The 10,098-nt window shown below is 39.7% G+C and overlaps 5 protein-coding genes across 6 annotated transcripts; 4 read left to right on the top strand and 1 right to left on the bottom strand.

Annotated features, from left to right (window-relative positions):
• The first annotated feature begins 1,106 nt into the window (after positions 1–1,106).
• On the top strand, positions 1,107–2,640 carry LOC130506827 (protein GET1-like). Of its 2 annotated transcripts, none has more exons than XM_057001518.1 (8): positions 1,107–1,246; positions 1,357–1,434; positions 1,510–1,601; positions 1,708–1,778; positions 1,931–1,995; positions 2,087–2,168; positions 2,246–2,295; positions 2,391–2,640. In XM_057001518.1, exons 2-8 carry the CDS (start codon positions 1,378–1,380, stop codon positions 2,460–2,462), a joined length of 489 nt encoding a protein of 162 aa, XP_056857498.1. In that variant the 5' UTR covers positions 1,107–1,246; positions 1,357–1,377; the 3' UTR covers positions 2,463–2,640. The 2 variants fall into 2 exon arrangements, with proteins under 2 accessions (XP_056857498.1, XP_056857499.1); XM_057001519.1 differs by having other exon boundaries at positions 1,108–1,246; positions 1,513–1,601.
• A 403-nt stretch (positions 2,641–3,043) lies between these two features.
• On the top strand, positions 3,044–4,391 carry LOC130506826 (CASP-like protein 2B1). The gene is made up of 3 exons (XM_057001517.1): positions 3,044–3,425; positions 3,539–3,671; positions 3,984–4,391. Exons 1-3 carry the CDS (start codon positions 3,223–3,225, stop codon positions 4,245–4,247), a joined length of 600 nt encoding a protein of 199 aa, XP_056857497.1. The 5' UTR covers positions 3,044–3,222; the 3' UTR covers positions 4,248–4,391.
• LOC130506825 (transcription factor bHLH3-like) lies at positions 4,304–6,177 on the bottom strand. Its single transcript, XM_057001516.1, has one exon. It carries the CDS (start codon positions 5,822–5,824, stop codon positions 4,454–4,456), a length of 1,371 nt encoding a protein of 456 aa, XP_056857496.1. The 5' UTR covers positions 5,825–6,177; the 3' UTR covers positions 4,304–4,453.
• A 1,285-nt stretch (positions 6,178–7,462) lies between these two features.
• On the top strand, positions 7,463–8,694 carry LOC130506824 (protein GET1-like). Its single transcript, XM_057001515.1, has 7 exons — positions 7,463–7,550; positions 7,629–7,717; positions 7,823–7,893; positions 8,048–8,112; positions 8,204–8,285; positions 8,362–8,411; positions 8,507–8,694. Exons 1-7 carry the CDS (start codon positions 7,494–7,496, stop codon positions 8,576–8,578), a joined length of 486 nt encoding a protein of 161 aa, XP_056857495.1. The 5' UTR covers positions 7,463–7,493; the 3' UTR covers positions 8,579–8,694.
• Positions 8,695–9,276: 582 nt separating this feature from the next.
• On the top strand, positions 9,277–10,038 carry LOC130506823 (CASP-like protein 2B1). The gene is made up of 2 exons (XM_057001514.1): positions 9,277–9,544; positions 9,658–10,038. The coding sequence occupies exons 1-2, from the start codon at positions 9,342–9,344 to the stop codon at positions 9,797–9,799; spliced, it is 345 nt and encodes a 114-aa protein (XP_056857494.1). The 5' UTR covers positions 9,277–9,341; the 3' UTR covers positions 9,800–10,038.
• The last annotated feature ends 60 nt before the right edge of the window (positions 10,039–10,098 follow it).

The following is a 10,098-nucleotide window of genomic DNA, read 5'->3' as shown; positions in this document are numbered from 1 at the left end:
GGGAGTATACATTGTTTAAATTTTAGAAATTTGACTTTCATATGGTTTTATTATTTTATTTGGTGTATGTTTCATAGAATTGTTCGATATAATTTTACTAAATATTATCAAAATATATTGAACTATTAAGAAAATAGATGTATTTTTATTGTAAATATAAAACCAACAATATAATATTTAGTTTATACTTATATAAAAATATATATTGATATATTATTAATTTATTATTTCAATGGGATTATATATGTACATGAAAGTTTTAAAAATATTATTATCGTATTATTTTATCGATTTGTATCATATTTTACACCAGTTCTCAAGCTAAGACCGATGAAATTTATTAATTTATAGAAATTATTAATTTATCGAGTATTAATTTATAGATGTTATATTGTAGTTGGCTTTTAATTAATAAAGGATATTCAGATTCAAATATTAAAAAGGTTAGATTTTTTTTTTGAATGAACTAATGTTAAATTTATTCAAAAGAACAAAATACTTTTTTTTACAAGAGTTTGTTTTCTCTAAAAGAGATAAAAACAGAGTTTGGAGATCAAAACAGAGCTTAGCTTTGTGTGGGGACTTTTTTTTTTTTTGAAAAAAGCTTTGTGTGGGGACTTGAGCAACTAATTTTCTTGAACTTGTGGAGTGGCAAACCACATCCGGAGTCCGGAGACCTCCTTCCGACTTATTAAGAAAACAATATCAAGCTTTTAATATCTCTCCTCGCAATTCCGTCTTTGAGACTCGTGCTCCGCTCCACTTGTAGTAAATTTGTACTCGCCTAAAAGACTCGTCTATTCATATTGGTGCAACTCTTGTCCCAGTTTTCTTTACTATCCATGTCTCCCTTCTTTACAAGCTAATTATCTTCCTAAATCACTTTGAGAGGTGCATATATATAACCGTCATAGATTTAGAGAAAATCAATCTAGACACATCACTTTTAACTTATCTTACAACAAGTTATGTTCAAATAGTTAATGAGTCTATTCCAGCAGCCTATGAAACAAAAAGAGTGTGTAACAAGGTGACGAACCCAAACAACAGTTTGGTCTTTTTATTTTATTATAGTCCAATGAAAGCCTGTTAAGAAGGTTTAACTCATAAGTTTTTACACTTTAAGGGCTTGAATTTAAAGAGTTAATTTTGAAAAAATCCAAATCCAACTCATAATCCTCTTGTTAGTTGCAGACGTAACACATATATCAGCTCCTCCGCTTTGAAATTCTCGACGACTGAGAATGTAAGTTCCGATTTTGTCATCTACCCTCGTCGTACAATCTATAGACGGATCGAATAACGGTTCCCTATTTGTGAATTTTGGATATTTAAGTTTTCTGTTTGCTCTATTAGCCATCAGAAGGGGGTTAGTTAATGGAAGGAGAGAATGTGATAGAAGAAGGTGGCTTTTTGGCCGCGCCTCTGAAGAAGGTAATAACTAATAATAATTAACAAAACGTTTCTGCTGTTTCTCATGAGTAAAAAAAACTTGTGATAATTTTTAAGCAGAAAGGGTCGAATGATAATAATAATAGCAAGGAAGCAGAGCTGCGATCAGAAATTAAGCAGCTTTTGAGAGAGGCCACTGCGTTGTCTCAGTAAGTAAGCACTACATCTTTTCTCTTTTTTTTTTATCAGACGCTCTGTGGTTTTTGTGTCTGTGTTTGTGTTTGATTAAAGAGTGATTCACTCGCTCGCGCGCAGGCCAGCCACGTTTGCGCAAGCTGCTAAACTTAGGAGGTCAGCAGCTACTAAAGAGAAAGAACTTGCACACTGTGAGTATTGCTTTCAGTCTCTATGGTGATCTTGAGGTTTTGATAGTATGATGCAATAGGGTTGTTAGATTTAGAAATGCATTGCAATCTTTTTGGTCTTGTATTAGGTGTGTGTGTGTGTGTATCTGTTAATAGTCTTCTGTGAAATTCAGATGTGGAGCAGCATAACAAAGAACTGTCATACGATCTGTATGGAAACGTTCTGATTGCTTCAAAGGTAATCTTCTAAGTTGTGTGTGTTGAAGCTTTTTTCTTTTCTTTCAGAAACTACTTATGTGAGAAGATGTTGCTAAGAACTTTGTCTCTAGGTTGTGATGTACTTAATCTTGGTATTTTGGTTCTTGAGGACTCCAATTGCCATGATTGCTAAGCAACTTGTTCAACCCTTTGGTGAGTTAGTTTATTTTGCCGGTTTGACAAAAGGTATATCGGTTTCAAAAACTGAATGTGGTGTCTTTCTTTCTCAGGGAGGTTGTTATCTTGGGGAACAGGAGGTCACTTGACAGGCCATGCGATGGTAGATTCCTTCTTCTCTTGCTTGCTTCTCAATTCATTTGTTTTGGTATGCTGTTGTGGGAATGAGATTGTTAGTTGGTTGTGTGAAAAATGCAGGTTGGGATCATACCGTGGCTGATACTCTCAACCAGAGTGAGCAAATATGTGTGGAAGTTCGTTGAGTTCTAAAAATCACATTCCTCAAGAAAATTAATGTTTTTTCAGTCTTGAAGTTGTAGCCTTTTTAGGAGACACTTGTGCCATAATTGTTCTTTTCCTAATCTAACTTGGCATTTTTGTACATTATATGGATCCCTATTTTCCAGTTTATGCTGGATTTTTACCAATAACAATGGCAATGATAGCATATTGAAGGACCAACTATGGGTTTGGTTTAAGAGGGGCTAATTGGGAGAGTTTTGAAGTGTAATAAATAAAAAGAAGAAGGGACAAGACAATGGTGTTCATTAAATACTAGCAGTGTTGTAGTACACAGCATGTGTGTGTGTGTGTGGCCATACAAAGTCCCATCTTAGAAGTTAACCTTCTTTTCCACTTTCCTAGAACATTAAAAGACAAACATAGAGAGTACTCTCATAATAATCCTTTGATTAAAGATCCTAAAACTTCATTTGTGATACTTCACTTTCGTATTAAATGCATCTTTAAATACGCTTACAAGAGATCTTCTACCACTTGGCAGCTTCTGGGACTATATGTTTCTGCGTAATGATCAAAAAGGGTTTCAGACAGTAACTAAAGTGTTATTAGGACAACACAATCTTAATTTAGATCAAGTTTGATAGCATGAACCGTATTTTTTTCTTATAGGTGGGACACTGAGCAACTCCTTTTAAAGACTGTTCAAACCCAAACTAGTCTTTTTATTTCTCTCTGGTCTCTACGGACTGTGTGTTCTGTCCTAAAGTTTATATTTTTAAGGGCACAAATGAGTCCAGGAAACGTAGCCGTCTTCCACGGAGGCAAGATGAAGCTGATTGATCGGAGACTGAAGCTAACAGAGCTGCTCTTAAGGTGCTCCGCTACTCTCCTCGCTCTCCTCGCGCTTATTCTGATAGTGACAAACACTCAGGTCAAGCAAATCTTTACAATTGAGAAGAGAGCCAAGTACACCGACATGAAGGCCCTTGTGTTAGCTCTACTAAAACCTCCCTTTTTTTCAGTTTTAGTAAACCCAACTAACACCAGTTCACTGTGTAAAGTCTGAAACTTTTTTTTTTTGGTTTCTTACTTGATGGATGCAGGTTCTTGGTGGTCGCTAATGGGATAGCTGCGGCTTATTCCTTGTTGCAGTCAGTTCGTTGCGTGGTGGGTTCGATGAAAGGAAGCGTTTTGCTCGACAAGTCCCTTGCTTGGGCCATTTTCTTAGGCGATCAGGTGAGTTAGTCTTAGTCTAGTCTTGTGTGTTCTTTCTCTATACATCTTGTTGTTTACCAAAAGTAGCTGTGGAAGTTTGTGGGTATGGCTTTGTCGTTTTTGATCTCTCATGGTCGGCTGGGTGTCAGGTTTGAGTGAAGTAGGGTTTTTGCTATGTTGAAAAGTCTTTACAAGCATTTAATGGGTTTGGTTGGATATGAGATGGGAGTGTACTTTTTAGGTAGAGAATGTTTGCTTGTTTTGTTGAATCTAGGAGAGACTGAGGTAGTAAACTTGAAAGCTGTGTAATTGGTTTGTTAATATAATGAGCAGGCGATGGCTTACATAAGTGTGGCAGCAATAGCAGCATCAGCAGAGTCTGGTTTGATTGGAATAAGAGGCGAGGAAAAGCTGCAGTGGATGAAGCTGTGCAATATGTTTGGCAAGTTCTGCAACCGATCCGCTGGAGGAACCGCAACCGCCTTGCTTGCCTCTGTTGCTTTGGTTTTCGTCTCTTGCATCTCTGCTTTTAGTCTATTCCGGTTGTACGGTGGTGGTGCCACCCAAAGACACCCAAACCTTTCCGTGACGAAGTGAAAACAGCTCCTTAGTAGTGTTGAAATGTTGTTAAGAAACCAAAAAGAAAGTGAAAGTGCATGCATCTTTTTTGTCTTCCACCTTATGTTAAACTGATTATGTTCTCTGTGACATATTATATAATTTTGATGCCAGAGTTTGTTTTGGTTTGGCTAGTAATAAAAGTACATTTGATACAACCCCAATAACAACACTGTTACAGTTTTTTACATATCAACGACACTACTGTGAGAGAGAGAGGCAAGGAGCTTGTCCTTCAACTCCTCAGCTGTGCAGCCACCTTGAGGCCGGATACTGAACGTATGAACCACACCCTCCTCCGTCACAGCCACGTTCGTATCACGAGGCGTAACCTCATTCTCCCTGAACATCCGTATCGCTTTCGAAACCGGATGACTCTCCAACGCACAGCTCACCCTCACCACCGCCCCGTCCTCCTCCTGCCTCTCTTGATAATCAACATCCCCCGGAGTGATCTGATTAGTCTCCCTCCTCTTCATCACCATCTTCTCCGTCTCGTAAACCCTAATCTTCTTCTGCATATCCGTGATGTACGTGATCGCGTCAGCGAGGAGCGAAGCCTTGTCCATCTTGGAGATGTTAGGCACCACAGCTCTCAACGCGTAGAATCTCTGGTTCAGCTTCTCCCTCCTCTGCCTCTCCGCTTCCACGTGGTTCAACGCCTCTTCTCTCCCGTTCGCCGGCTTCCTCCCTCTCTTCCTCGGCTTCTGCTCGTCAGTCAGATGGTTCGAACCTCCGACCTCGTATGCGTCCAGGGAGAAACCACCAGTAGTGTCGTCCTCCATCTTAGGCGAGAAGTTAATACTCATAGACCGCGGTTTCAGACTCAGCTGTCTACCAAAGATCTTGGGAGGAGCTTCTTTACCACAGCCGAACACTGACTTCACCATCTCGATCACGCTCTTATCCTCCGGGATCAGTTTCAACGAACCGAGCTCGACAACTCCAGAGTTAACCGGGACAGACAAGACAGTCTTGAAACCAGCGGATCTAGCTAAAAACGACCTAACCCTGTAGTAACTCAAACAGCTAGGCAAATCCGACGCCCAAAGCGCCTTCCCGGAGACGTAAGTTCCCGCGGGACCGTACTTGGTGGAATCACACCTAAAGTAGAAATACAAAGACGCGAAGTAAAACACGTCGAGATCAGTGAGACCACCCTCTGACTTCGCCAGAAGACGACGGTCTTCTAAGAAGAAGGAGGAGTGGAGCTTCCGAAGCACGAGCCGTTTGGTCTCGTCTTCTTCTTTTGTTTCTTCAGAGTTTTTCTTGTGGGGACGGTAATGGCCGTCTCCCCAGATCAAGACGCAGCCGTCGGAGGAGGAGGTGTTGGCGTTGGAAGCTAGCCAGAAGACGGCGTAGTCCCAGTCGGAGGAGCCTTCGACGAGGTGACGCAGGCCTTGTTGAAGATTGGGATCGGTTGGAGGATGCGGAGGAGGAGGGAGGAGCTTGGAAGTGTTTGAAGAGATGAAGAAGTCGCAAGCTTCGGTGCCTATGGTGGATTCCACCATCGCTCGGTCTTCTTGATTCTCCCAGAACTTTTGACCGCCGCCCATTGGTTCTCTCCGACTAAATGGATGATTAGGTTTAGGGATTAGAGAGAGAGAGTTGAGGTATGGAGGTTGAGATCGCTGCTTAGTGGTTTGTGAGGAAGAAGGAGAATCACGTGTTTCTTGTTAGGATTTGATGATGTGGTAGAAAGGGCGAAGGGGTTTGTAAAGTTTGAATCTTTTAATTTCTTTTGAGGAGAAAGTATTTGACCAAAGAGAGAGACAAAAACCTGAGCTTTGATTTTGACTCAGATCTGTAGTGACGAAGAAAGAAGAGAGAAGAAACGAGGAAGATGAGACAAACGTACTAGTGTCTGAAATTGAATCGTCTAGTGTCTGAATTAAAAACGTTTCCCTTTGCTTTGTAACTGCTGCAAACGTTATTTACCTTTTTATACTAACCTTCCCCCCAGTTTACATGTGTTTCTTACATGTGTGGTATGGTCAGATGGCCAAAAAAAAAATATTAATACATGTGTGGTGTCTAATCGAATCATAATAGGCTGCGGGTTCGGGTAGTTCGGTTTATTTGATTCTTGGTTAGCACAAAATATGTTTGATCTTAACCGAGCATTTTTTTTTTTACTTGGGTTTCGGTTGTAAAAAAGAGTTTGATTCACCAGGAAAGCGTCTCTGAACCAGATAAGAGTTGGTTTTGTTTTATGTCAGGGAAATCTAACTTTCCTGCTTATTTCTCCGGACTGGACTGCTGATGATGAAATGCTTCTCTCCCTTCTTTCAACATCTCCTTAAGGCCTATGTTTTTTTTTTCTTCAGGAAACTGTAGTTTTATGTTTTAACTTAATTCAGGGACTTGAGATTTATGGAATGGGAAACTGGGCAGAGGAAACTGTAGTTTTATGTTTTAACTCCCCGTTTTTCCCACTTCCAGTAATGCCTGTATCCATCTGATAAAACGTATATCCGCCACAGTTGTGGTGCTAGCCCTCTTTTTGTTATGTTGTTAATCTAGAGGCAACGTTGGTTTTTATCTCTCCAGGATATGTCACATGTAGCAGGGAAGAGCAAAAACGAAGTTCAAGCCATGGCAAAAGGACCAGTTGAAGATAAGAAAGGTCTGCACTACTTTGCTTGATGGTATTTCTATCTTTATTCAGAAATTAATGTGGCTTCTCCTTTGACAGCAGAACCGAACATGAAAGAAGAGTACCCGTTTCCTCCTCCTAAAGTCAAGCATGTCTCTCCTTCTTCACAGATACTGTACAGTTATACGATCCCTACATTTTTTTTCTCTCTCATTTCTTATCCAAATTTCATGCAGAGTTGAAGGAGACGCACAAAAATGTTAGTCCTTTTGCTTGGTATATCTGGTTTCTGTGGTTCAAATATAGGTGTGCATCTCGTTGTGTTGTTCTTGCTCTAGATTACACTGTAACTATATAGATCACCATCTCTAAAACGGAATCATCTACATCTTGTAACTGTAAGTAAGAACCTAACTCGAATGTCCAAAATTAAAAATCCAACAAAGAGGATCAATATTTGTCACTGTGTTTTAATGTTATATTGTGGTCAGAGTCTCATACAGACAGGAGCTTTGGAGGAAAGAAACCTGTTGCTCCGGGAAACAACTCATAAGTTTTTACACTTTGGAGGAAAGAAACCTGTTGGAGTTTTCTGTTTGCTCTATTAGCCATCAGAAGGGGGTTAGTTAATGGAAGGAGAGAATGTGATAGAAGAAGGTGGCTTTTTGGCCGCGCCTCTGAAGAAGGTAATAACTAATAATAATTAACAAAACGTTTCTGCTGTTTCTCATGAGTAAAAAAAACTTGTGATAATTTTTAAGCAGAAAGGGTCGAATGATAATAATAATAGCAAGGAAGCAGAGCTGCGATCAGAAATTAAGCAGCTTTTGAGAGAGGCCACTGCATTGTCTCAGTAAGTAAGCACTACATCTTTTCTCTTTTTTTTTATCAGACTCTCTGTGGTTTTTGTGTCTGTGTTTGTGTTTGATTAAAGAGTGATTCACTCGCTCGCGCGCAGGCCAGCCACGTTTGCGCAAGCTGCTAAACTTAGGAGGTCAGCAGCTACTAAAGAGAAAGAACTTGCACACTGTGAGTATTGCTTTCAGTCTCTATGGTGATCTTGAGGTTTTGATAGTATGATGCAATAGGGTTGTTAGATTTAGAAATGCATTGCAATCTTTTTGGTCTTGTATTAGGTGTGTGTGTGTGTGTGTATCTGTTAATAGTCTTTTGTGAAATTCAGATGTGGAGCAGCATAACAAAGAACTGTCATACGATCTGTATGGAAACGTTCTGATTGCTTCAAAGGTAATCTTCTAAGTTGTGTGTGTTGAAGCTTTTTTCTTTTCTTTCAGAAACTACTTATGTGAGAAGATGTTGCTAAGAACTTTGTCTCTAGGTTGTGATGTACTTAATCTTGGTATTTTGGTTCTGGAGGACCCCAATTGCCATGATTGCTAAGCAACTTGTTCAACCCTTTGGTGAGTTAGTTTATTTTGCCGGTTTGACAAAGGTATATCGGTTTCAAAAACTGAATGTGGTGTCTTTCTTTCTCAGGGAGGTTGTTATCTTGGGGAACAGGAGGTCACTTGACAGGCCATGCGATGGTAGATTCCTTCTTCTCTTGCTTGCTTCTCAATTCATTTGTTTTGGTATGCTGTTGTGGGAATGAGATTGTTAGTTGGTTGTGTGAAAAATGCAGGTTGGGATCATACCGTGGCTGATACTCTCAACCAGAGTGAGCAAATATGTGTGGAAGTTCGTTGAGTTCTAAAAATCACATTCCTCAAGAAAATTAATGTTTTTTTTCAGTCTTGAAGTTGTAGCCTTTTTAGGAGACACTTGTGCCATAATTGTTCTTTTCCTAATCTAACTTGGCATTTTTGTACATTATATGGATCCCTATTTTCCAGTTTATGCTGGATTTTTACCAATAACAATGGCAATGATAGCATATTGAAGGACCAACTATGGGTTTGGTTTAAGAGGGGCTAATTGGGAGAGTTTTGAAGTGTAATAAATAAAAAGAAGAAGGGACAAGACAATGGTGTTCATTAAATACTAGCAGTGTTGTAGTACAGAGCATGTGTGTGTGTGGCCATACAAAGTCCCCATCTTAGAAGTTAACCATTCTTTTCCACTTTCCTAGAACATTAAAAGACAAACATAGAGAGTACTCTCATAATAATCCTTTGATTAAAGATCCTAAAACTTCATTTGTGATACTTCACTTTCGTATTAAATGCATCTTTAAATACGCTTACAAGAGATCTTCTACCACTTGGCAGCTTCTGGGACTATATGTTTCTGCGTAATGATCAAAAAGGGTTTCAGACAGTAACTAAAGTGTTATTAGGACAACACAATCTTAATTTAGATCAAGTTTGAAAGCATGAAGCGTATTTTTTTCTTATAAGTGGGACACTGAGCAAACTCCTTTTAAAGACCGTTCAAACCCAAACTAGTCTTTTTATTTCTCTCTGGTCTCTCTACGGACTGTGTGTTCTGTCCTAAAGTTTATATTTTTAAGGGCACAAATGAGTCCAGGAAACGTAGCCGTCTTCCACGGAGGCAAGATGAAGCTGATTGATCGGAGACTGAAGCTAACAGAGCTGCTCTTAAGGTGCTCCGCTACTCTCCTCGCTCTCCTCGCGCTTATTCTGATAGTGACAAACACTCAGGTCAAGCAAATCTTTACAATTGAGAAGAGAGCCAAGTACACCGACATGAAGGCCCTTGTGTTAGCTCTACTAAAACCTCCCTTTTTTTCAGTTTTAGTAAACCCAACTAACACCAGTTCACTGTGTAAAGTCTGAAACTTTTTTTTTTTGGTTTCTTACTTGATGGATGCAGGTTCTTGGTGGTCGCTAATGGGATAGCTGCGGCTTATTCCTTGTTGCAGTCAGTTCGTTGCGTGGTGGGTTCGATGAAAGGAAGCGTTTTGCTCGACAAGTCCCTTGCTTGGGCCATTTTCTTAGGCGATCAGGTGAGTTAGTCTTAGTCTAGTCTTGTGTGTTCTTTCTCTATACATCTTGTTGTTTACCAAAAGTAGCTGTGGAAGTTTGTGGGTATGGCTTTGTCGTTTTTGATCTCTCATGGTCGGCTGGGTGTCAGGTTTGAGTGAAGTAGGGTTTGCTATGTTGAAAAGTCTTTACAAGCATTTAATGGGTTTGGTTGGATATGAGATGGGAGTGTACTTTTTAGGTAGAGAATGTTTGCTTGTTTTGTTGAATCTAGGAGAGACTGAGGTAGTAAACTTGAAAGCTGTGTAATTGGTTTGTTAATATAATGAGC

The sequence above is a fragment of the Raphanus sativus genome, unplaced genomic scaffold (assembly GCF_000801105.2).
Source record: "Raphanus sativus cultivar WK10039 unplaced genomic scaffold, ASM80110v3 Scaffold3702, whole genome shotgun sequence".
NCBI classification, from domain to species: Eukaryota; Viridiplantae; Streptophyta; class Magnoliopsida; order Brassicales; family Brassicaceae; genus Raphanus; species Raphanus sativus.
This window is presented reverse-complemented; position numbering and strand designations above follow the sequence as displayed.

Excerpts from the sequence above, each read along its gene's own strand:
- LOC130506827 (XM_057001518.1), top strand. The coding sequence starts at position 1,378 with ATGGAAGGAGAGAATGTGATAGAAGAAGGTGGCTTTTTGGCCGCGCCT. Across the intron at positions 1,602-1,707 it reads GAGGCCACTGCGTTGTCTCA|GCCAGCCACGTTTGCGCAAG; the intron begins GTAAGTAAGCAC and ends GCTCGCGCGCAG. Across the intron at positions 1,779-1,930 it reads AGAGAAAGAACTTGCACACT|ATGTGGAGCAGCATAACAAA; the intron begins GTGAGTATTGCT and ends TGTGAAATTCAG.
- LOC130506826 (XM_057001517.1), top strand. The coding sequence starts at position 3,223 with ATGAGTCCAGGAAACGTAGCCGTCTTCCACGGAGGCAAGATGAAGCTG. Across the intron at positions 3,426-3,538 it reads ACCGACATGAAGGCCCTTGT|GTTCTTGGTGGTCGCTAATG; the intron begins GTTAGCTCTACT and ends TGATGGATGCAG. Across the intron at positions 3,672-3,983 it reads CCATTTTCTTAGGCGATCAG|GCGATGGCTTACATAAGTGT; the intron begins GTGAGTTAGTCT and ends TATAATGAGCAG.
- LOC130506825 (XM_057001516.1), bottom strand. The coding sequence starts at position 5,824 with ATGGGCGGCGGTCAAAAGTTCTGGGAGAATCAAGAAGACCGAGCGATG.
- LOC130506824 (XM_057001515.1), top strand. The coding sequence starts at position 7,494 with ATGGAAGGAGAGAATGTGATAGAAGAAGGTGGCTTTTTGGCCGCGCCT. Across the intron at positions 8,113-8,203 it reads ACGTTCTGATTGCTTCAAAG|GTTGTGATGTACTTAATCTT; the intron begins GTAATCTTCTAA and ends CTTTGTCTCTAG. Across the intron at positions 8,412-8,506 it reads ACTTGACAGGCCATGCGATG|GTTGGGATCATACCGTGGCT; the intron begins GTAGATTCCTTC and ends TGAAAAATGCAG.
- LOC130506823 (XM_057001514.1), top strand. The coding sequence starts at position 9,342 with ATGAGTCCAGGAAACGTAGCCGTCTTCCACGGAGGCAAGATGAAGCTG. Across the intron at positions 9,545-9,657 it reads ACCGACATGAAGGCCCTTGT|GTTCTTGGTGGTCGCTAATG; the intron begins GTTAGCTCTACT and ends TGATGGATGCAG.